The 20,876-nt window shown below is 46.9% G+C and overlaps 1 protein-coding gene across 1 annotated transcript in view; it reads right to left on the bottom strand.

Moving 5' to 3' along the window:
- Positions 1-20,876, bottom strand: part of PFAS (phosphoribosylformylglycinamidine synthase) — a 257,939-nt gene that overhangs the window by 127,252 nt on the left and 109,811 nt on the right. The window contains exons 9-10 of the mRNA XM_085618581.1: positions 19,653-19,781; positions 19,173-19,304 (exon numbers count right to left, since the gene is read on the bottom strand). Coding sequence (XP_085474707.1) covers positions 19,173-19,304; positions 19,653-19,781 — 261 coding nt within the window. The remainder of the gene's footprint in view (positions 1-19,172; positions 19,305-19,652; positions 19,782-20,876) is intronic.

Below are 20,876 nucleotides of genomic sequence, written 5' to 3'. Positions count from 1 at the left end.
GCTCTAGCCCCCTCTGCCCAGCTGCCAGGTTGGTGGAAGATGCGTGGAATCTGCTCTCTGCCACCCAAGGCTCCAAGGGGATCTTGCATTCCAAGGGGACATTTGCGCTTCCTGCAGGCACAGAGATCAATATGTAGGTGGTGGCAAGTTCCTAGCGGTGTTCATTTCCGCAGGCCAGGGTGGGCGTTGGCTGCATCCAGGATAGGTCCTGGTGCGGCTTGTGTTTCTCTGCACCCTGCCCCCCTCTTACCCAGCCCTGTTATTTTCTTTTGAAATGACAGCAAAACAAATTGAGATCGGGGAAATTAATCTTCACCAGAACTTGCCACAAAATTAAATCGAACCCCTGGAGAAACAAATATAATCGTATTGGGGTATTGAAAGGGCTTGCTTCCGTACCGGCTTCTTATCTTAAATCACAAGGATCTAATAACAGTGTGGAGGTTGGAAATAATCATGTCCTAGGAGGATCCCGGCTCACTCGATTCAAACCCTCACTCATTACCAGCAACAACAGAGGAAGGCCTGGTAAAGAAGCCAGAGGAGTTACTCAATTCCTCTGCTTTGCTAGTGTTGGATTGCACTTTGCCAGCTATTCCTCCAACAGCTCTTCCTATCTCTGAAATACGTCTCCAATAGTTTCTACAACCTCTGCTTCATTGGCCTCTCCAGTGAATACAATTCCAATGTCTTTATTTTGAGGTACTCCAAGTAAACATTTTCTTCGGTTTATAACCAATCAAGGTCTCCAGATCTCAACTTGAATGCTTCTATTCACCTTCTAAGGGATTATATCCAATACCCGGACACCCTCTGATGTTGGAAACAAATTTTGCCTTCAATCCTGTTTGTTGGAGTCAGTGTCACTCTGCTTTGCTGCATCCTAAAAGGCCAGCCGAGGCCATACATCATTTCCGTTCTTTTCTCTTGCACATAGACCAAGCACAGACTGATTATATTTAATTGGTGTCTGCACGAGGTTTCTGCATTCATTGAAGTTTGCTGCCTATGATCAAAGGTTCCGAATACTGACCAAAAGAGAATTGGGGAAGGTCTTGACATTGCTTTAGACTTTTCTTTGGAGGATGTTTTTTACCCTTCAGGAACAGTCATACAGAGTGACTAACAGGGCTACCCTAAACTCTACTAGAGCCTCTTTTCTCATTTTCAACAAGAAAAAAAAGCGAGACTAATGCATCTCTGACTCGGGTCCTATCTCCATAGCCAAGAAAACTTGAAATAGTCAGAGTGATAAGAAGCCACGCCGTATGATAACTTAAAAGGGAACAAGGCAAATAAAATTTGACATTGAGGACGCTGTACAAGTCCATAATTCGGATTGCCATGTAGTCTGTTGCATCTATACGCATTACCCAATTTATCCCTACAATGGTACCTCCCCTCACAACTCTGTCAGAAAATCAACCTCCTATTTTAGGGCATTTAGTAGCTACTTCAGTGCAGCCTTACTCTATTTTAGATCCGACTGCTGACTCTTTGAACCCTAATTTGACATCTCAGCATTCCGGTGAGCAGACCTCTACCTGGTCCCTTTGTGCAGACCTCGAAATGGAAGATTCTCATCTGATACTTGCTTTTGTTGCATTGTTTGAATTGCTCTGTTATTAAAGTGCATGTAAGGACTTGTTAAATAACTCTAAATCAACTCAGAACTCAGTTCTGTTAAACAGTAGATCTGTTACAACTCCAATTATACAAGGAAGCACAAATATTCCCAGGGATTTCAGTAAGGGCATTAAATTCAGTCAGTCAAAATTCCTTTAGTTTGCAATATTTCTATCGCATATAAAGTGCATAAATGTAAACAATTTCCACTCATATACATTACATTGCAAAAAATGTCAACCTTTAATCTTAAAATACATTAAAATAACATACCAGTCAGTCAGTTAAAATGACAATGCATAATAAGATAGTAAAAAGTTAAGTTTTACTACAATCTATAGGAATGCTTTTAAACTGGATTCCCCTACTCCTCAAAGCTGACCACAGAAAGGAGGCTAGGGAATAACACACAAACAAATCACCAACAATTTGGATAAAATACAAAGCTATCCAGCACTGCCCAAAATTATATTTACTGTACAAGAGTTACAAGAAATATTTTTCTTGCCACGTCATAAAATTTACAGAAGTAAATGGTATTTAAGGTCGATCGTGGAGATAAACCATCACATGGGCATGGATCTTCTGGCGAGTGCTTATTAGTACGATAGCCCAGCATCAGTGTCATATGGTTTAGTCAAAATCTCACTAGAATAAAATGGTGTTGTTGATTCGATACATTGACTAGGTATGCATCGGCATTAAAGTCCTTTCCTGGAACTTAGCGGGCTGTTTCACTAAGTCACAGAAGCTTTGTTTTTTAGATCCTCTGGGAAAGATACCTGGTGTACAGGACCCTTTGAAAACTATAATTATTTGATAATAAGGTGCACGCGATAAAAAACAGGAAAGGTAATGCAAGTGGAGGAATTGCAATTCCTCCTTAGTACAGCTTATACCTTGTCACATAAATCTTTTATTCATTCTTTAAATTTACTACAATGCAAACTTTTTAACTGAAGATATTACTAGTTTGAAGTCTGACCAATATCTTCTCGCAAATCCTTTACATCCCTCCAGGCCCGTCCTTTGACCTCTCAGTTTGTTACTTTTATTTTTCAGATTGCGGACATTAAGAATATCATTAACTTGACAATCGTGGGGGGATTTTAATGCACAGGTCTCCAATTATGCCATGAGATTGTTTGAAAACAGGGTTAGGGAAGAAGCTTTAAATATTCCTAGTCCTACCTTTCGCCATCATGTAGAGTAGATAACAGAGGTAAGAATTTCTTACAAATCTGTACAGTTAATGGCTTTCTTATTGTGAATGGAAGACTGGCCAGCGATATCCCTGCCCACCACACTTCCACATGCGGTAAGAGTAAAGCATTAATTGATTATATTATTACCTCTTTTCCTATGTTTAGATTTTTAATTGAACTTGAGATACTGGATTTCCCTTGGAGAAATCATAAAATAATTTCTCTTAATATCCACTTAAAATTGGAGGAGTCCCTGCTTTGGCATTTTAAGGGTGCTACAGTGCACATTAGTACTTCCAGGGGTAAAAGCACTGAACACCTGAGGTAGAGATACTAAAAAACGCATTATAGCCTAGTGTAGAGAGCGGAATAAGTTCTGTAGCCAATTTTTTAGATGCATATGCGGATGGTAGTGAATAGTTCATTAACAGATTTTCATAAAGACTTTAGCTTGAATAAATTGATAAATAAATTACAAAGACGTCAATTTGTATCTTTTTCATCAGAGAGGTCGAATGAATACATTAATGAAAACAAGGCATTCAAGACATAAAGCTACAAAAAAGATAAAAGATGTCAGATAAACTATGGATAGATCTCCGGGAAGCTGCTTCACAAAAGATACTAGAAATCTCTGGTGTATTATTAATACAGCCTATGGAAGCTGCATTAAGCCTAAAATTAATACTATCTCAAGTGCAGACTGGTCTTCCTATATTACTAATCTGTATGCTGCTAATCCTGTTGGCAAAGAGAATCTATTGCATACTGCGACCCCTCCGCCAGACTGAATAGTTCTGAAGAGCCCTTCAAGGGCACAGATTAAGGATATTATCCATTAAGCAAGAGCTGTGGGAGCAAGGGGCCCAGACCAAATTCTGATCACAATTAATAAAATTGAAAGAAGATCTTCGTTCAAGGTATTTGCTACCCCTTTTTAACTATTGTTATCACTCTAAAAGTACTCCAACTTCTTGTAGGGGCAACATTATTTTACCATTACATAAGAAGAGCTCTACTGCCCTCCATAGTAATTATAGGTGGATTAGGCTGCTCAACTCCATTTGAAAAATGTTTTCTATAACCCTGTTAGATTCCCTTACAAGATTGGGCGGATACCAATAGTATCATACCATGGGTACAGGCTGGTTTTAAACCAGAGCAGCTCCACTTTGGATAACATCACAGCTCTGCAGGTGATTTTGGAGAAATATGTAGAGTTGTACGGTATGCCCATCTATCCAGCATACACAGACTTTTCTACAGCCTTTGACCATGTAAGCTAGACAGTCTTTGTAGTAAAGGCGTAGAAAGTTACAAATCCAAGATCAGTCACATAATATTATAACTGCACTTAATTCTTTTACTTGGTGTCATGTATTACTTGGGGGCTACCGTGGTTTATTGCCAAAAATGTTAAGAAATAACGGTCTTAAACAAGGATGCTTGTTAGCTCCTTTATTATTTTCTCTGTATATTTATGACCAACCAAAGGCTTTAAATGAATTGGGAGGGGATTCTACAAAGTTAGCCATCACAATGTAGCTCTAATGCTGTATGTGGATGATATTGTGATACTGGACCTAACCCCCAAAGGTTTACAGCATTGATTAAATTGTTTACATAGGTACGATGAACACCACTTTTTAAAGATTAACATTAATAAGAGCAAAGTAATGATTTTTAAATCCAAGAGATGTAGTAAACTGAGGAAACTTAAAATTGCATACAGGTAGAGAAGAGTTGGAAAGTGTTGACACAGACCCATATTTGGGCAAACTGTTCTCCGCTAATCTCCCTGTAAAGAAACACATTTTGCACCGCTCTGGTAAAGCGATGGCACATGCTAATGCACTCTGTATACTTTATAGGGCCTTAGGTCACAGACATTTTAATTATCTAATCTTGGTGCATAGTTCACAAAAAAAAGCTACTTTATGCTGTTGAAGTTAATGTTAGGAAACATTGGAACTTCTTACATAAATTAGAGGTGCCACACTAATGCTGCTGCTGCTTGCATTTCCCCATACCTATTTTCGGCATGCCTGGACCTTGGCGGGGGTGTGGGGGGTGTAGGGGGGGGGGGGGGGGAGAGGGACTACACCTCCCTAGCTGCCCTCGCAGCGGCCACATCAGCCGTATGCGCCGGAGGGCCTTAAAATAAACAGAGGTATCCCGCTGCAGGACAAGAATAGGCGGAGCCACACCTCTTGGCTATAAAACTCTTGATCTCCAAGGGTGAGTCCCACTGCTTCATTTTTGAGAGATTTGCCAATTCTGTACTGTGGGAAAACGTAAATGTACTGGTGAGGATCCAGCTGCCCAGCCACCTGCCAAGGTAACTATCATTGACAAAATGCTCCAGATGGCCATAGGAGTTAAAGCCACTGAAATACAGCTTTATCTTGGTGGTGGTGGAGAATCCCTACCTAGTACATCAAGTACAACATCTTCTATGCCTACCCCCCCCCCCCCAGAGGTCCTTGCAGAACCTGTAGCTGGCACCTTATCTATGACCCTCATTATCCAAGACAACACGTCAACTAGGTCCCACTTAACCGCCTCTACAGTAAAGGGAAGAAACAACAGGAACCCCTCACCAGGGGTATAAATCTAAATCGGCTGACTAACAAATAACCTTTGACAAGTGACCCAACGCCAGCTTTCCCCGTCAAACCCAAATCTGAATCACGCAGAACTTTTCAACACAAAAGGGGGTGCGTGAGCCGATCCTGGTATAACCAAACCAGAATAGATAGACATTTTTGTGGGTGTTGTGATGGACCAACTCAAGGGGCTGATCCGTTCAGAACTAACTCACCTCCTGGACAAATTGATTGTTCTTGAATCCAGGCTACTTTCTCCGACCAAAGTCAACCTACAGCTTGAACGCCCTCAGCCAGAAGTCTCTTTCCTTCACAAAGAAATGCTTGTAGGTGCTGGCCCCCACAGACCCTCAAAACCCTTCTCTTAAGAAAGCTACGAAGGTTTGCCCCTGGGGCTGGCGTGTGCAAGGAGTGCATCACTAAAGAACTTCAACCAGGCGACCGATATCACCCTCCAAAATCTAAGAGGAAGTCTGGAAAGCAAGAGAGTGGTACACACCTCCTTGTGAAACAAAGATTCTTGCGACTATTGATCTCCCTCCGGAAGCATGTCCCTTTGTGGTTGTGATAACTGGGGTCCCTGGGCTTAGGAATGGGCAAAGGGAAACCCATACACAATTAAGAAACACGTGCCTTAACTGGCTGGGGAAACATAGGGAGTTGCCCATTGATGTTCTGGTTACACAGTGTGTGGGCTGGCTTGGGACAAGGCCTAAGGACTGTCCTGGCGATTGTATGGTTATCAATTTTAGAGATCCTACTGTTGTCTATAGGTTGCTATGTAAGGGTGGTTTCAGACTCATGAGGGTCTTTAGGGTACATTTATTTCCCCTGGGTTACTTCTATAACCCCTCTAACAACCCCTTTCTAGGTTGCCTGAAGCCACCACTAAACCTCCACCTTTGTGACCCATGTACTTGAAGTCCAACAGCCACAGTTAGGGGAATTGTACAATATTCCAGTCCACAATAGTTATGGCTCTCTGGACCTTGTTGATTGACTTGATGAAGGAAACAGACCTATTCATGTCTTGAGTGCTAAACTAACTAGTAGGGTAACTCATAGGAAGAAGATGTATACTTGTTTTCATGGTCAGCCGGGGTGGGAACTTAAGATCGGGACGTCTAGTGCCCATACAGCACTGTGAGTGCCCAACAGTGAAAGGAGCTCTCCAAGAAATAGACCACAAGGCTGGGGTTTTCTCTGACCCCTGCTGGGGTGCCAGACCACTGCTGACCAAACCGTCAGATCTCAATGTGCTAAACTCCGCAATAGTTGATAAGCCAATAGATCTGGTGAGTGGTAGTTTTTTTTTTTTTAAACTTTATTTATTGGATTTTGCATCAAAACAATACAATCACACAGTTATCATAATCAAACTTCAGTGGCATTTCAAGGTCTGAATCATTACAGCAGTATATCCAATGCATGTCCGGGGGGGGCGGGAACAGCAAAACAGTCATTATCATGAGTCTTAGCACAGGGACCTTGGGCAGGAACAGCCAGCAACAGAGCCACACACAAGGAGAGCGAACAGTGTAGTCCCGGGGGGTTCTTTAGCGGACCTTCCCCATGCCGTACACCTTTCCCAGGGCATGACCGCAATCCTTAAGACACGTGTAACAGGTATGCAACCCGATCATCCCGGCCTGGCAATCTTGGAAGAAAGGGCAGAGTGGCCACACAGGGAGAGGGGAAAGCCCGGGGGCACCTGAGCAGAACTCCCGCCCCCACTGCACCGCAACAACTCAACCAACCCCCTGCGTAAGTTGTGAAGCATGAGCAGCAGAAGCAACGCCATCAAGGGCTGGGGGGGGGGCATCCCCGGTCAGGGCCTCCGGGTATTGCAGTAGGTAACATTGTAGTGGGCCCCAGATATCGGCGGGGCGGGATCGAGCCGGGAGCAGGTCAGAGTATGCCAGGATCTGTTCTTGGCAGTAGACAAGGTCTTTAAGCCATTCCTTAAATTTCGGAGCCCTCCCCCGCCCCCAACGGCATGCCACCCGCCGCTTCGCCAGCAGCAGCGCCGCCGTGACAAACCTGCGGACTGCCCGCGGAATGTGTTTAGTATACCCCAATAGGGCCTGCACCGGGTCCGGCTCAAGGAGTAGGTCCACCATCTGTGAGACAGTGGAGTACACATGGGTCCAGTAGGTCTGAATTGCAGGGCAATCCCAGGACAAGTGCAGGAAGTCCGCATGTGGGGCATGACATCTCTCGCAATTATCCGAGTCTTGCAGTTTGAATTTGTGTTTGGTGACCGGTGTGCAATACAGACGATTTAGGAACTTAAAGTGTATGATACGATGTCTGCTGCTTGCAGAAATTTGCTCTGTCTGTATGCAACAGTATGACCACCTGTCATCTCCCAGCTCTAGCCCCAACTCCCGCTCCCACTCCCCACGAGCCCGCGAGGCGTAAAGTGCAGTGTCAGATCGAATTGTGTGGTATAGTATGGAGACCAGGTGGGAGGGCGAGGACGCCTGTAAGACTCTGTGCAATGGGTCAGTGATTTCGGGTTCCTCCGGGAATGTCTGTAATATGGACCGCATGCCGTGCCTCAGTCTCATGTAGGTAAACAGCTCCAAGGGGTTAGGCGCGTATCCATCAAAGAAGTGTTCCCGATCTCGGAAGCGTCCAGCCGAAAATAGATCACCCCACCTTTGAATCCCCAATTTGTGGATCAAGTCTTGAAACAGTCTTTCCTGTAGAAGAGGCAGCTGCGGGTGGTAGGCAATGGGGAGAAGGGGCGAGTACAAGAACGAGCTCGCAACTCGCTTAGCTATCTCCAGCCATGCCCGTACCGTTCCTTGCAATGCATTATAGTCCGAGGTATTATGAGGGAGAGTACTATGCAGCAGACCGTGCAATGGCAGAGGAGCCGCCAGCCAGTCCTCCGCAGCGAGTTGGGGCATAAATGCAATGGGGTGGAACCAATAGTATGCATAGTGTGCTTGAGCGCAATAGTAGTACAACTCCAGGTCCGGTATGTCCAAACCCCCCCGGGAGTAGGGGGAGGTCATCACCTCCCACTTCAGCCGAGGTCTCTTCCCTCCCCAAACTAGCCGAATCAGTTCCGAGCGCAGTCGACTGAAAAAATGCCGGCCCGGTGGGAAGGGAATGTTCATGAACAGATACAAAAGGCGGGGGAGCACCACCATCTTAATCAAGGCAGCACGTCCTGCCATCGAGAGGGGGAGCGCTATCCAGCGGTCCACGCAGGAGGAGACCTGTGTCAGCGCCGTACCATAGTTGGAGCGCATCAGTTCTTCCCTGTCACGAGATATTCTGATGCCTAGATATTTGACGTCAGACTCACACCATTCTATGGGATAGTCAAGTGAGAACCTCTGACATCCATCCGTCAAATGGAGGATCTGAGACTTGGCCCAATTGATTCGCACGCCTGACATTTCCCCGTATGTGATGAATTCCCTAAGTAGCGGGTTCAAGTTGTTTTGGGGGTCTCGCACATACAAAGTTATGTCATCTGCATAGAGCGACAGCAGAAGCTGCCTCTGCTCACAGATAAGCGCCCGATGTCGATGACGCTGTCGCAACCGCGAAGCAAGGGGCTCTACCGCCAGTGCGAACAAGAGAGGGGATAAGGGGCACCCCTGCCTGGTCCCCCGGGCGATTCCAAAGGGCTCCGAAGTCCTACCGTTGATCAATACCCTGGCACGGGGGCCACCGTAAAGGATAGCTATCCAGCCCAGGAAAACTAGGGGGAAGCCCATACTAGTCAGCACAGCCACAAGGTAATCCCACTCCAGGGAGTCGAACGCCTTCGTCGCGTCCAAAAAGACGGCCGCCATCTGGAGGCTGGGGTCGACGTTCTGCAGAGTGGCGAATAGCGTGCGCAGGTTGTGCGACGTCGCCCTGCCCGGTATGAAACCCGACTGATCCGGGAGCACTAGTCCCTGCATAAGGAGCGACAGCCGGTTAGCCAGAGTTTTAGAGAGGATCTTTACGTCACAGTTAAGGAGGGACAGAGGCCGATAGGAGTCAGGGGAGGCCGCTGGCTTACCCGGCTTCAAAAGGGAAGTGATCAATGCCTCTCTCATGGTAGGGGGGAGCTTTCCCAGCGTATGGGCCTCCTCAAACACCTCCTTCAAGATCGGGGCAAGGATATCTATGTATGACTTATAAAACTCGATCGGGAGCCCGTCGAGGCCAGGGGCTTTCCCCGAGGCCATTTGCATGATGGCCTCCCGAATTTCGTCAATCCCGAGCGGTGCCATGAGGAACTTCCTCTGCCTATCAGATAGCCATCCCAATGTGGTCTCCCCCAAATAGGGAGCCAGCTCCGGCGGTGCCGTGTGAGCGGATGAGTACAGGTCAGTATAATGAGTAACGAATGTTTGCATGATAGAGCGGGTGTCTCTGTGGAGCTCCCCCGAACCATCCTGAATCTCGAGGATTTGGTTGTTAAAGCGGGGCGGTCGGATTGCCCAAGCTAGGTATTTACCCGGGCGCTCCCCCTCCCCGTATCTACGAGCCTGAAAGTGTTTCCCCCTGAACCGGACCTCTCTGTCCGCTGTGTCTTTATATTCTGTCAGCAGTTCCCGAAAGCGGGCCTGAGCTCCAGCATCAGTATGAAACGTGGGGGCCTTCTCCAGGTCTGTCAAGTCAGTCTCGAGTTTACAAAGGGTGCTACGTAAGACCTTGAGGACCCCCACCCCCTTTGAGATGCATAGCCCTCTAATCGTGACTTTAAAGGCCTCCCACACTACGGCAACACTATCCACCGTGCCACCGTTGCGCTGGAAGAAGCTCTCAATTTCCTGCGCTATTTCGGATCTGAATACGTCATCCAGCAGGGCAGTGGGCTGCAATCTCCACGACATTGGAGACCCGGCGAGGTCAGTCACGACAAAGTTCAGCAGGACCGGGGCGTGATCGGAGTACGTGCGAGCGAGGTGTTTTACCCAGCCTATCGCGGGGGCAAGCCCCGGTGAAACCAGGATATAATCCAGTCTCGCCCATGTGGAGTGCGCGGCAGTCCAGTGCGTGCCCTCCCTTGTCACCGGGTGCCTGGAACGCCACGTGTCTAGTAGATGACGCTCAGTAAGAAGGTCATGCACATATGCCTGCGAGCGGGAGTAATGGTGTGGGTGCGGCTTCGACCTATCACTCCCGGGGTCAACAGTTATGTTAAAATCACCCCCCCACACTAGGTGGGTGGAACCAACCCGCAGAATCTCTCCCCACAGCGCTTGAAGACAAGACGGATCATCAGTGTTAGGACCATAATAGCACGCTAGAGTGAGCGTATCCGTGCCCATGCGCCCCCAGACAAGACAATACCTGCCCTCCCGGTCTATACGCTCGCCCATGTGCACAAACGGGGTATGTTTCCTAATGAGGATGGCCACCCCACGTGAGTAGGTGGAGTAGGAGGAGAAGGTACGGTGCACCGCCCAGCGCGAGGCAAATAGCACCGGCCTGGAGGGATCTAGGTGCGTCTCCTGAAGGAAGGCCACTCCTACGTGATGCCTGTCCAGGTATGCTAGGACGTGCCTGCGCTTCCTGTGGTCTCCCAAGCCCCTCACATTCCAGGATAGAAAGTTAAGCTGCCCAGTAGAATCCCTATGTGGTTGCGGATCACTCATGGAAGACCAAAAGACTCACACCTAGCAATATAATGCAAACGCCACCCCCCGACCCGTATGTAGAAGAACATGCCAACATCGCCACATCCCATACAAACTTAACAAACATTACAAGTCCCCAACGCCCCCCCCCCCTCCCCCCTCCCACAGCAGCATCCCAAACATGCTATCTGGACGGCCCCCCTCCCCCCCCCCCCTAACGAACTCCGTCCATAGCAAAGGCCACAGTGGAGCAACATGAGAACGTAAAGTCAATTGGGTAATACCCTTGGGAGGACAGTCTAGGTGAATACACAGTAAACCCCTCGAGCCACGATAGAGTTTCCCGCCCTTGGGCCGGGCTCTCCCCATGGTCAAAGAGGGTGCCCAGCGAGGCGATGATTTCCTGAGAGTCTAGTGCAAGAAAAAGAGATTCTACACCCCGCTATCAGTTCCTCACAGTGGATAAAGCCGGGCCCATGAGTCACTATATCAAGTCCCATACTAGCAGCTACTCGCACCACCTTACCAACCGAAAGGCCTCAGTCTCCAAATCGACAGGTCAACACTCCAGACCCATCAGTCCGATGCCGGCGATGATGAGCAGTCCTGATCACGTTTCCTGAGTCGTTTCAAAAACTCCTCCGCCTGTTGGGGTTTAGTGCAAAAGATTTGTTTCCCTTGATGCGTGATGCGCAGGCGGGCAGGGTAAAGAAGCGCATAGTCAACTTGTGCAGCGCGTAGTTTATGCTTGACCTGGACAAATTTCTTTCGCTCCTCCTGAACCACCGGGGTGAAGTCCGGAAAAATGGTGAAGGCATTGCCGCCATAGGATAGGCTCTTCTTCTCCCTCGCCGTCCTAAGCGCGACATCTCGGTCACGGAAGTTCAACAGGCGTGCTATAATAGGGCGAGGGGGAGCCCCCGGCGGTGGCCTCAGGGCCAGAGATCTGTGCGCCCTTTCCACTATGAACTGGGGGGATAGGGAGTCCGTGCCCACCACCTCGCGCAGGAGACCCTCCACATAGTCCTCCATCTTGCCCGTGTGGGTCGATTCCGGTATGCCAATTATACGGATATTGTTCCTCCGACTGCGCGCTTCCAAGTCTTCGTTTTTGGCTGCTATTACATGGAGGACTTTGTCCATGCGCGCCATGGCGGCGGACAGGTCCGTTGTGCGGTCTTCGTTGTCTGAGATACGTCTCTCCGTTTCCGTGATGCGTTCGCCATGGCTGTCAACCTTATGTACAATCGAGTCCATGCGGGATTGCATGGAATCCATTTTGTCGACTATGGTCGCAAGACTTTGCCGCATGTCCAGCAAAATGGACTTGACATCATCTCCCGGCGGGGCCTCCACCGGCACCGACCCCGCCGCAGTTGCCTCCGGCTGCGGCCTGGTCTGCTTTTTGGACTCAAAAGTAAGGCGAGGCTGTCGGCTGTCCGGCTTCCCCATGGCGGCGCCACCAGGCGGGATCAGGGGGGGCGCCCGGGTGGGCCCCGGGGGCAAGCGGCCAAGGAGGGGGGGGAGCAGCAGCCTAGGGAAGAGGAAGATCGGCCAGATCGTGCAGCAGGTCACTGGCTCAACCACCAGCACCTCGTGCAACCCCCTCCACCTACCACGCAGGATCTCGCCGGGGACCAGTAGCTCCCCCCGGGGCCAACCGCAACCCCACAAGCACACCGCTCACCTCCACGGCACGTAGCGACTCTCTGTGAGTGAACGGAATGAGCTCCAGCGGAAGAGAGTCCGGTAGATGGGGGCAAAGAGGATCTCAGTCGGGGCCCCACACGCCGGCCTCGCGATCGTGAGCACGCCAGGCACACTCCGCCGTCTAGCCCCCTCTGTTCGATGGCTACCTCCTCTGTGTCGTCTCTCCCCAGCGTAGGCACCACCTCGAAGGCCTCAGCGCAGGAGGGTCAGCGGTCAGCGCATCAGGCAACAGTCTCTCCGGTTCTCGCACCTCCTCCGACCTGTCCCTCCGTCGGACGCGTAATCGCCCCCAGTGGGCTAGCAGTAGGGTGGCCGGGGGGGGGGATCCGCGCAGGCCGGTGCGAGCGGGCCGGCACCGCGCCGCAACAAGGATCCGGCGCGGGGCAGGGAAGGCGGCGACCCAGCCGGGGATTCAGCCGGGCGCGCCACTCACCAACGCCCGCGCCTGTCGTGCATCACGCCGTAGCCCAGTCCGTCCTCTGGCCCCCGGCCGGGGGAATCCAACGTGGGCCCCAGCGGACCCCAGCTGACACGCCGCAGGGCCGCCACCCGCAGCCGCGGATCCAGAGGTGAGGCCTGTCACCCACGTGGGACGCACCGGACTCGCGTCGCAGCAGCCTCCCGGACACAGCTCCAGCGGGACGTCCACCACAGCCGGCACAACTTGCAGCGGCGTCGCAGTCCGATATCACCGGGTCGCCAGGGATGAGACAACGCTCCAACTGCGGTGGGGGCGTCGGTCCACCCACACCGGCCCGCGCGGGCTATCAAATGCGACTTTCAGGAAGGATTATTAAGGATTTCTGCGCTGGGCTGCGGGAGCTTCACCCGAAGGCAGCCATTCCGCTGTGCGCCACCTAGCGCCTCCATCTGGTGAGTGGTAGTTGCATGGTATATCCTGGGGGAGCTGAGCTAACTAGGCACTCTCGTGAATTCTTCAAAAACGAACTAAGGATACATTCCTGGAATGTTGCTGGTATGGTCTCCAAACTGGATGATCCCGACTGGCGTAATTATATTAACTCCTGTGACATTTGTCTTTTGCAAGAAACATAGCAAACATAGAAAATTAGTCTTCCTATCTTTTCTATATACTGTGCTAATGCCAGGTCACTTGGGAAGGCATTCAGGGGACTAATGACATGGATTGGGGATGTAAGGTGTTGGGGTCGGAAATAGTATCCGAGGACATTCTATGTGTATCTATTAAGTGTCCTAATGGATGTTTAGTTAACAGCTATAATATCTATCTAAGACCGTCTGCCAAGCGCCAGGATTCCCCCACCATAGAAGTGTTAATATCACACATAACTGGCCTTCATCCTGATGTGCAAAAAATGATGGGGGGCAATTTTAACTGTGAATGCAATTAAATGCCCTCTCCCTTAACTGCATGATTCGAGCATGCAATGGAAGAACCAAATCTGACAGAAAAGGAATCCTCACCTTTAATAGAACAGGCAGCACTAGCCTTATTGATTATACTCTTATATGTAAAACTTTGGCTGTTCTTAGAGGATATGGTAGCGGAGCAGAGGCACGACAGTAACCAGAACACTCTTGAGGTGGAGATGGAACTTCCACCAGCACCAATCAAGCTATCTCTCCCACAACCACTGAACGCGCGGTGTAAACTAACGAATAACTAACATAGAATTCAGTGGTCCGCTGTGGCTAGGTCTGAGAGGGCTGAGATCAATATATACCAAGGTGAGTCAGGCTCTGTAGATTTTGTGCATTCTGAAGCCTGGGCCTTTTGAGGAAACAGCCACAGCAAATGTTGAAGCAATACATAATTTCCTCTTTATTAGTCTAAAGGTGGACTTTTTCAGAGAAGCCAAAAGCCAATGGCCAAGGAGTAGTGTACTATCCTGGTTCAACAAAAAACGTAGTATGGCCAAGAGCACTCAGATTACTGCAATTAAGTCCTGTAGGAGGGAAGATATCCAGAAAAAGGAGCTGTTTACAAAACCACCCTTGTAAGGGCAAAGAGGGATTGGGACAGTCAAAATAGGAGACTCCTCTTAGAAGCTGCAGGGGATAACAATTAAACCCTATTTTGGAATTTAATTGCCACAGGGAAGGAAGATCCAAAATTGATAATGTGGCGGCAGAGGTAAGGGTAGCTCACTTTACAAATCTATGCCAACTAAAACTTGATGAGGCCTCAATTCTAGAACATTCAGTCACTCTTCTGCATTTAGGGCCTAAAGACTACTTCCCCTTGATAAAGTGTACGGAGGCAGAAGAGGCTATTAGAAAGATAGCGCCACATAAATCTCCTGGTATTTAGAAGATCCCCGGTGACTTGTTTTTATCGGAAATAGATATCTGGAGCCCCTGGGCCATATTACAGATGGTGCCCCGGGAGCGCAATGGGTGTTGGCGCCTGCTTTGCGCGCCCTGAGGGTTCTTTGGTAATATAGAAGGGGGCACAGACTCTACTGCGTCCCCTTCTATAATACCGATAGTGCTGGCACACTTAAAGCGCAGAGTCAAAGAAGCCCTCAGGAGGTGCACTGACAGTATACCATTTAAAAGGTGGCGCACTGTCAGTGCGCCCCCTGACAGCAGCCCTCTGCAGGGGGTAAAGGGGGTCCCATGGAACCCCAAACATCCCCTTGCAGGCGGGTGCAGATCTCTAAACTCCTTTGAAAGTGCAGGCGGGTGTTGCCTGGACTGTGAAAACACGGAGCGGCTGGGGGCAGCACGAGTTTGCGGCTGCCCTGGGGACAGCGCACACACCATAATGGGGTGCATAATCACGGTTTGCGACCAGCGCACCTTTTGAAAGGTGCGCCTGGCACAAACAGTGATAATGTGTAATACAGCCCCCTATGTTACTATGGTTTTTAATGCTATTTTAAATGGGGTCAGCATTCCCAAAACGTGGACGGGGCTGAGATTTTCACCATTTATAAGAAAGGTTGCCCCATGGATCCTGCAACTATAGTCTTTTAGGTCACCACGGAAAAAACTTTTTTGTAGGGTGATATTAGGCAGGCTTCAGCATTGGCTTGCGGAGAGTAACACACTTTGTCCCCTCCAAGCAGGATTCCGAGCGGATATTTTTCCACGGTGGACCAGGTCTTCAGACTGCAGTTGATTTATTGGAAGGTCGTAAGCTTTGCGAAAGAGCGGCTCTATGCAGTCTTCGTGTACCTTATATCTGCGTTTAACCTGGTCCTCAGAACTCTGCTGTGGAAATGCCTTGCTGAATTGGGCATCTAAGCTTACCTGCGATACATAATAGAGATTGAACCAGAACACTTGTGCGCAAATTAGATGTGGTAAGCTTGGTGAAGTTATTGAACCCATTCCTGTTTTGCATTGTGTTAGACAGCGTTGTGTTCTGGCGCCCACCCTTTTTACTTTGTTTTTAAATGATCTAGTATTTTTATTTTTTTTATTAAATAGAAGTGATAATGATGCCCCAAGTCTAGCAGGCATGATGGTTCCAGCCCTCATGTTTGCTGACGATTCACCTTTTACTATCCAAGACACCAATGGGGCTCCAGAAATTGCTTTATGGTTTTAGCAGATTCTGTGAGATGAGGGGGCTGGAAATTAATATCAGTAAAACCAAATTGATGGTTTTTAATCCCTGTCCCTCCACAGGGTCTAATCCCACCTTGGATGGCGTGCCCTTAAAGCAGGTACACCGATTTAACTATCTGGGGATTACATTAGATGTAAAGTTAGATTGGTCATCGCGTATTGCTAAAAGAAGACTAACATTGGCGAAGCAAGTGGGGGTTTCTGAAGCTATACAAGGGGTCCCTTTGTAAGTTTCTATCACCTGTTATTTAACTATACACGCATCAGGCCCTTGCAGGAGCCCTTTATCAGGCAGACTATCAGGGTCACGAAAATGAAAAACCCTTAACAATGGCAGAAAATAGATTTATATGGCATCTTTTGTGTCTACCAGTCAGCACTCCCCTATTATCATTGAGGCTTGATTTGGGACTCATGCCGATTACTGACAAGACTGAACTCCGCCGGCTTATTTATTGGAGATGCATCTGGGTTAACCCGGAACACTCATTATATTGGAAATTCTCAGCCATCCGAATAAAACCAAACACCCCTGGATCAAATTTGACAAAGCCTACCTTAAGGAGATTGGCTTGTCCAATCTCTGGCATGATCCAGTGGGTTGCTGCCCAATAATTACTGTGCATGAGTTAAAAAAACAATTTTAAAATTACAAACACAGTAACCTTCTAAGGCATGCAAAAGACACTTTATCTACCTCATTTCTAGTGTTCAAAGATCATTTCCATTTGGAAAATTTCTGCGATAAAATAGCCGAATTCAGCTAAAAAACACTATGTGCAATTTAGATATGGAAACTTCCCCCTCAACAGTTTTAAGTTAAAATGGCTAGGAATCCTGAATACCAGAGACCATAAGTGCCAGATGTGTGGCTACAAGACGGAGAATCCACCCATCTGCTATTCTTTTGTCCAGCCTATAAAGGACCACATTCAAAATGGTTGATATCTATTTAGGGAATTAGGCACCTCAAGGAATGAGGAAGCTTTTAGGATCCTTGAAGCTGACATGACCCCACATCTGGTATTTGCGCTGTCTAGGTTTTTGTTTCATGCATGATTGATAAAAAAACAGGAAAATGCTGTTTTGAATTAAACTGGCACTTTTAAGGTATTGTATAATCTATGAATTTATTAATTTTACCATTCCACATTTTAACCTTGGATCTATGATTGTATGTACATGTGGGGCCCATGCATAAATTTTATTTGTATTTTTATAACTTGGTGGTTTGTTTTATCTGTCTTAATCTGTTGATGTTGATTTTAACTTTCTGTGGCTCTTGTATTTCTAATGTGTATCTCTTTTATGGTACATTGCCAAAATAAAGAGTAATGGATTGGAAAATCAATCCTGCAGCTCCACATAAAAAAGGGGGAAAATATTTCGTAAAATTTACAATTTAAATACACTTGACCCCATCGAAGCTATATGACTTGAATTGGGCTTTTTAGTATTTATGTTTGGGGGCTGGTAGGAATTCTTTGATGGGGTCATAGGCTCATGCTCAATAAGGGGAAATATTTTAGAGGCCTACTTTGCTTGGAGGGGTTGGGTCAAAGCAGAAGGGAATCTACTTTGCACAATAATTTTAATCAAGCAATTTTGCACTACACATTGAGTAGAGCTGATCTTATGGCAATGTCTCGTAATGCTCTTAAGAACTATCTGAAACACAGTATTAAGTTCAGTTCAATGAATCATGATATGATGCTGTGTAGGGGAAAGAGGAAGATGGAGAATATAGCTTGTACTTGTTTGGAGGCGTTACCCCAACCCTGCCTAAAGTTGAACTTGGAACATAGTGTTTGACTATTCTTTTTATTGTTTTCCATGAATATTTTGCCATTACATTTTGTCATAGGGACTTGCGGAGGGATTGCTCCAGAGAACAGACTATGAGATCTTTGAGGGGACTCTCGAGAAACCCTTGAGCTTGTTCTTCTCACATGACCTGCATTGCATGCTAGCTAATTGATGCGGTTTGCTGAAATCTTTGTTTTTGAAATATGGTGGATCGCTTATCAAAAGATACATTGCAGTTGGTGTTTAATCCACTAAATAAAAAAAATGTTTTAACATTTTTACTTTTTAAAGATTTTTTTTTCAATTTTATTGATTATGCACTAGGCAGTTCTTACTAATAAAAATTGTGAATTTGCCACGGGGTGCAGACTGGTAAGGAACAACGGGAGCTTGGATTGGTGCCAATTAGGCTGGGGAGTACTAGGGCGAAGTGGCCATGCTCACCAGAGCTTAGCTCCTCCCCAAAACGAAGGGGTTTTGACTCAACTGGCCAATGAGAAGAAAGCCTGATTTTGAGTCACATATAGATGACCATTTGTGGTAAATCCATTGTTCTACTATTTTCATGAAGATCATCATTAGGCATCAGTCTCCAGAACATTCCTGAAAACTGGATTCCATATACAGATGTGTGATGAATGACATTCTGGCTTTCAATTATGTGGGCCATTAAGGTAATGAAGTTGTTGAAGAGTATTGGCACAAGAATAATCACTGCAGAATGCATGTAAATCTGTGGTATCAAATGGTCAGACTGACAAATGTGCCACATTATGTCGGTTGATTACTGAAAAATAACACTGCTGGGTTGATTAGGCTGGATTAATGCAACAGTAAGTCCAAGGACGAACAATTACTGAAACAGTAACTGAAGGGTATATATGCACTGGTACATATATTAAGATTTTAGACCGTAGAACCATATTGGTTCCTCTGGGACTACCTAAAATCTCCTGCACTCGCATAAACAAGCCTTCATCCTAGCTTGTTAGCGGAGGATCCGTCACACAATCATAATTTTTCATCAACCACCACACCATACCATCAACTGCTATACTAGGTATTACCTGCCAGAACAGGCTCTCCAAATTTGTTGCCATAGTCTGATGCTCCATTACTGGCCTCAATAGCGACCTCCAGTGGACGAGCGAAGTTCTTGGGATACTCGAAGGATGGATCTTCCCATGGAAGCTCATAACCTAGAAAAATTTCAGGAAGGGAGAAAGTTAAGAAGAAAGATGGATTTGCAAAGGCCTACAAAGTACGAGAATGCAAACGTTTTAAAAGGAAAAGATGAAAGAGTCCAAATAAGGAATAGAATAAGAACAGCTAGCAGGATTGGTAATGAAAAGAAAGTGAAGGTGCAAACTCTGGATAGATGCTAATGCTGTCCAGCTAATAAAATATCACCCAAGAACATACGAATCCTACTAACATTGCATTGAACCACAATACCCCCTCCTCCTCCAACTCTTTGTATAATCTGCCTATTTTTACATGTCAACTTTATCTACTCCGCTTTAGACACAAAGACGCATACCACTTACCTGGTATCAGTAGATTGCCAAAGCAGTATCCAGCAGTGCCTGCGATCACATAAGCACCACGGCCTGTTGACTGAACGTCCCTTATTCTGCCACCTGTACCAGTGGTGGCACCACTGAATGGAGCTACACCTGGATTGGAGCAGAAAGATATGATGTCACTCAAAGGTGTGCTGTATTCTTAGATACATTGCCTCTTGACAATAACTTGTCTTATAGGAGACAATGTATATAAAACAAAAAGGCAGTGAATAAGAGAAACACAAAAAGTAATAGCACGAGCCACAAAAATGAACTATGCAGAAGATCATGTGCATGGGATAAATAACTAAAAAATGAAGACTTGTAGAAGAGTCAATCTGAGCAAAGGATCAGTAAAATACACAAAGTTAGAGTGCCATGCAAAAAGAAAAGATTGTGAGGAAAGGACTCAAGCAGGAACGAGTACCCAGAAAGGTAAATTAAATGTGCAATACAGAAGAGCAATGCAAGAGATCAGAAGATGTGCCACTGACTCATTAGAGAGTAGTCAGATAATAAAGAGGAGTACTGAAAGAAAAGGCGGAGAGTAGGGAAAGGCATTGCAAAATGCCAAGAACTGAGTTATACCATGACCAACTGTGAAAGACACAACTGGAAGATTAAGGAAGCGTGTAAAAACCCATGCAAACCTGAAGAGTGGTGCAAGAAAAAGGAGCCATGCAAGTTGGGTGAGAGAAATCCGTAAATACAAAAAACTATGTGCACGAAGAGAGCTAGACCAATACCAAATGGTAGAAAAGGGAGAATTGCTGAGCCTAACCGACAAAGTAGAGCAGTGCAAGAAAGGGAAAAAAAGCAAAATAAATATGTGCAGGTGCTGCTGTGAAAGAGAAAGTAGTGAAAAAAGGGCAGGAGCGGAAGAAGTAGTGCGTTAAAATGCAGCAATGCATGAGAACATAAGACATAAGAGTGCAGTGCAAGTGAAGAGCTGTGCAGTAAGTGCATGCAGTGCGAGTGAAGAGCTGTGCAGTAAGTGCATACAGTGCAAGAGAAGGCCCATTCATACCTTCCTACAGCTATAAGATCAGGAAAGAGACCTGTTGGGTCAAAAGGAGGAGCAGCCTTCAACTTCCCACAATGTACTGAGCTGTGTATGAGCAGCTTTTCAGAGAGAAAAAGAAGAACTAAAAATAAGTATTACAATGTATGCTTTACAAATCAGGTCAATGTCTCCAAAAGAATGAC

Source organism: Triturus cristatus, chromosome 7, assembly GCF_964204655.1.
Source record: "Triturus cristatus chromosome 7, aTriCri1.1, whole genome shotgun sequence".
NCBI lineage: Eukaryota > Metazoa > Chordata > Amphibia > Caudata > Salamandridae > Triturus > Triturus cristatus.
This window is presented reverse-complemented; position numbering and strand designations above follow the sequence as displayed.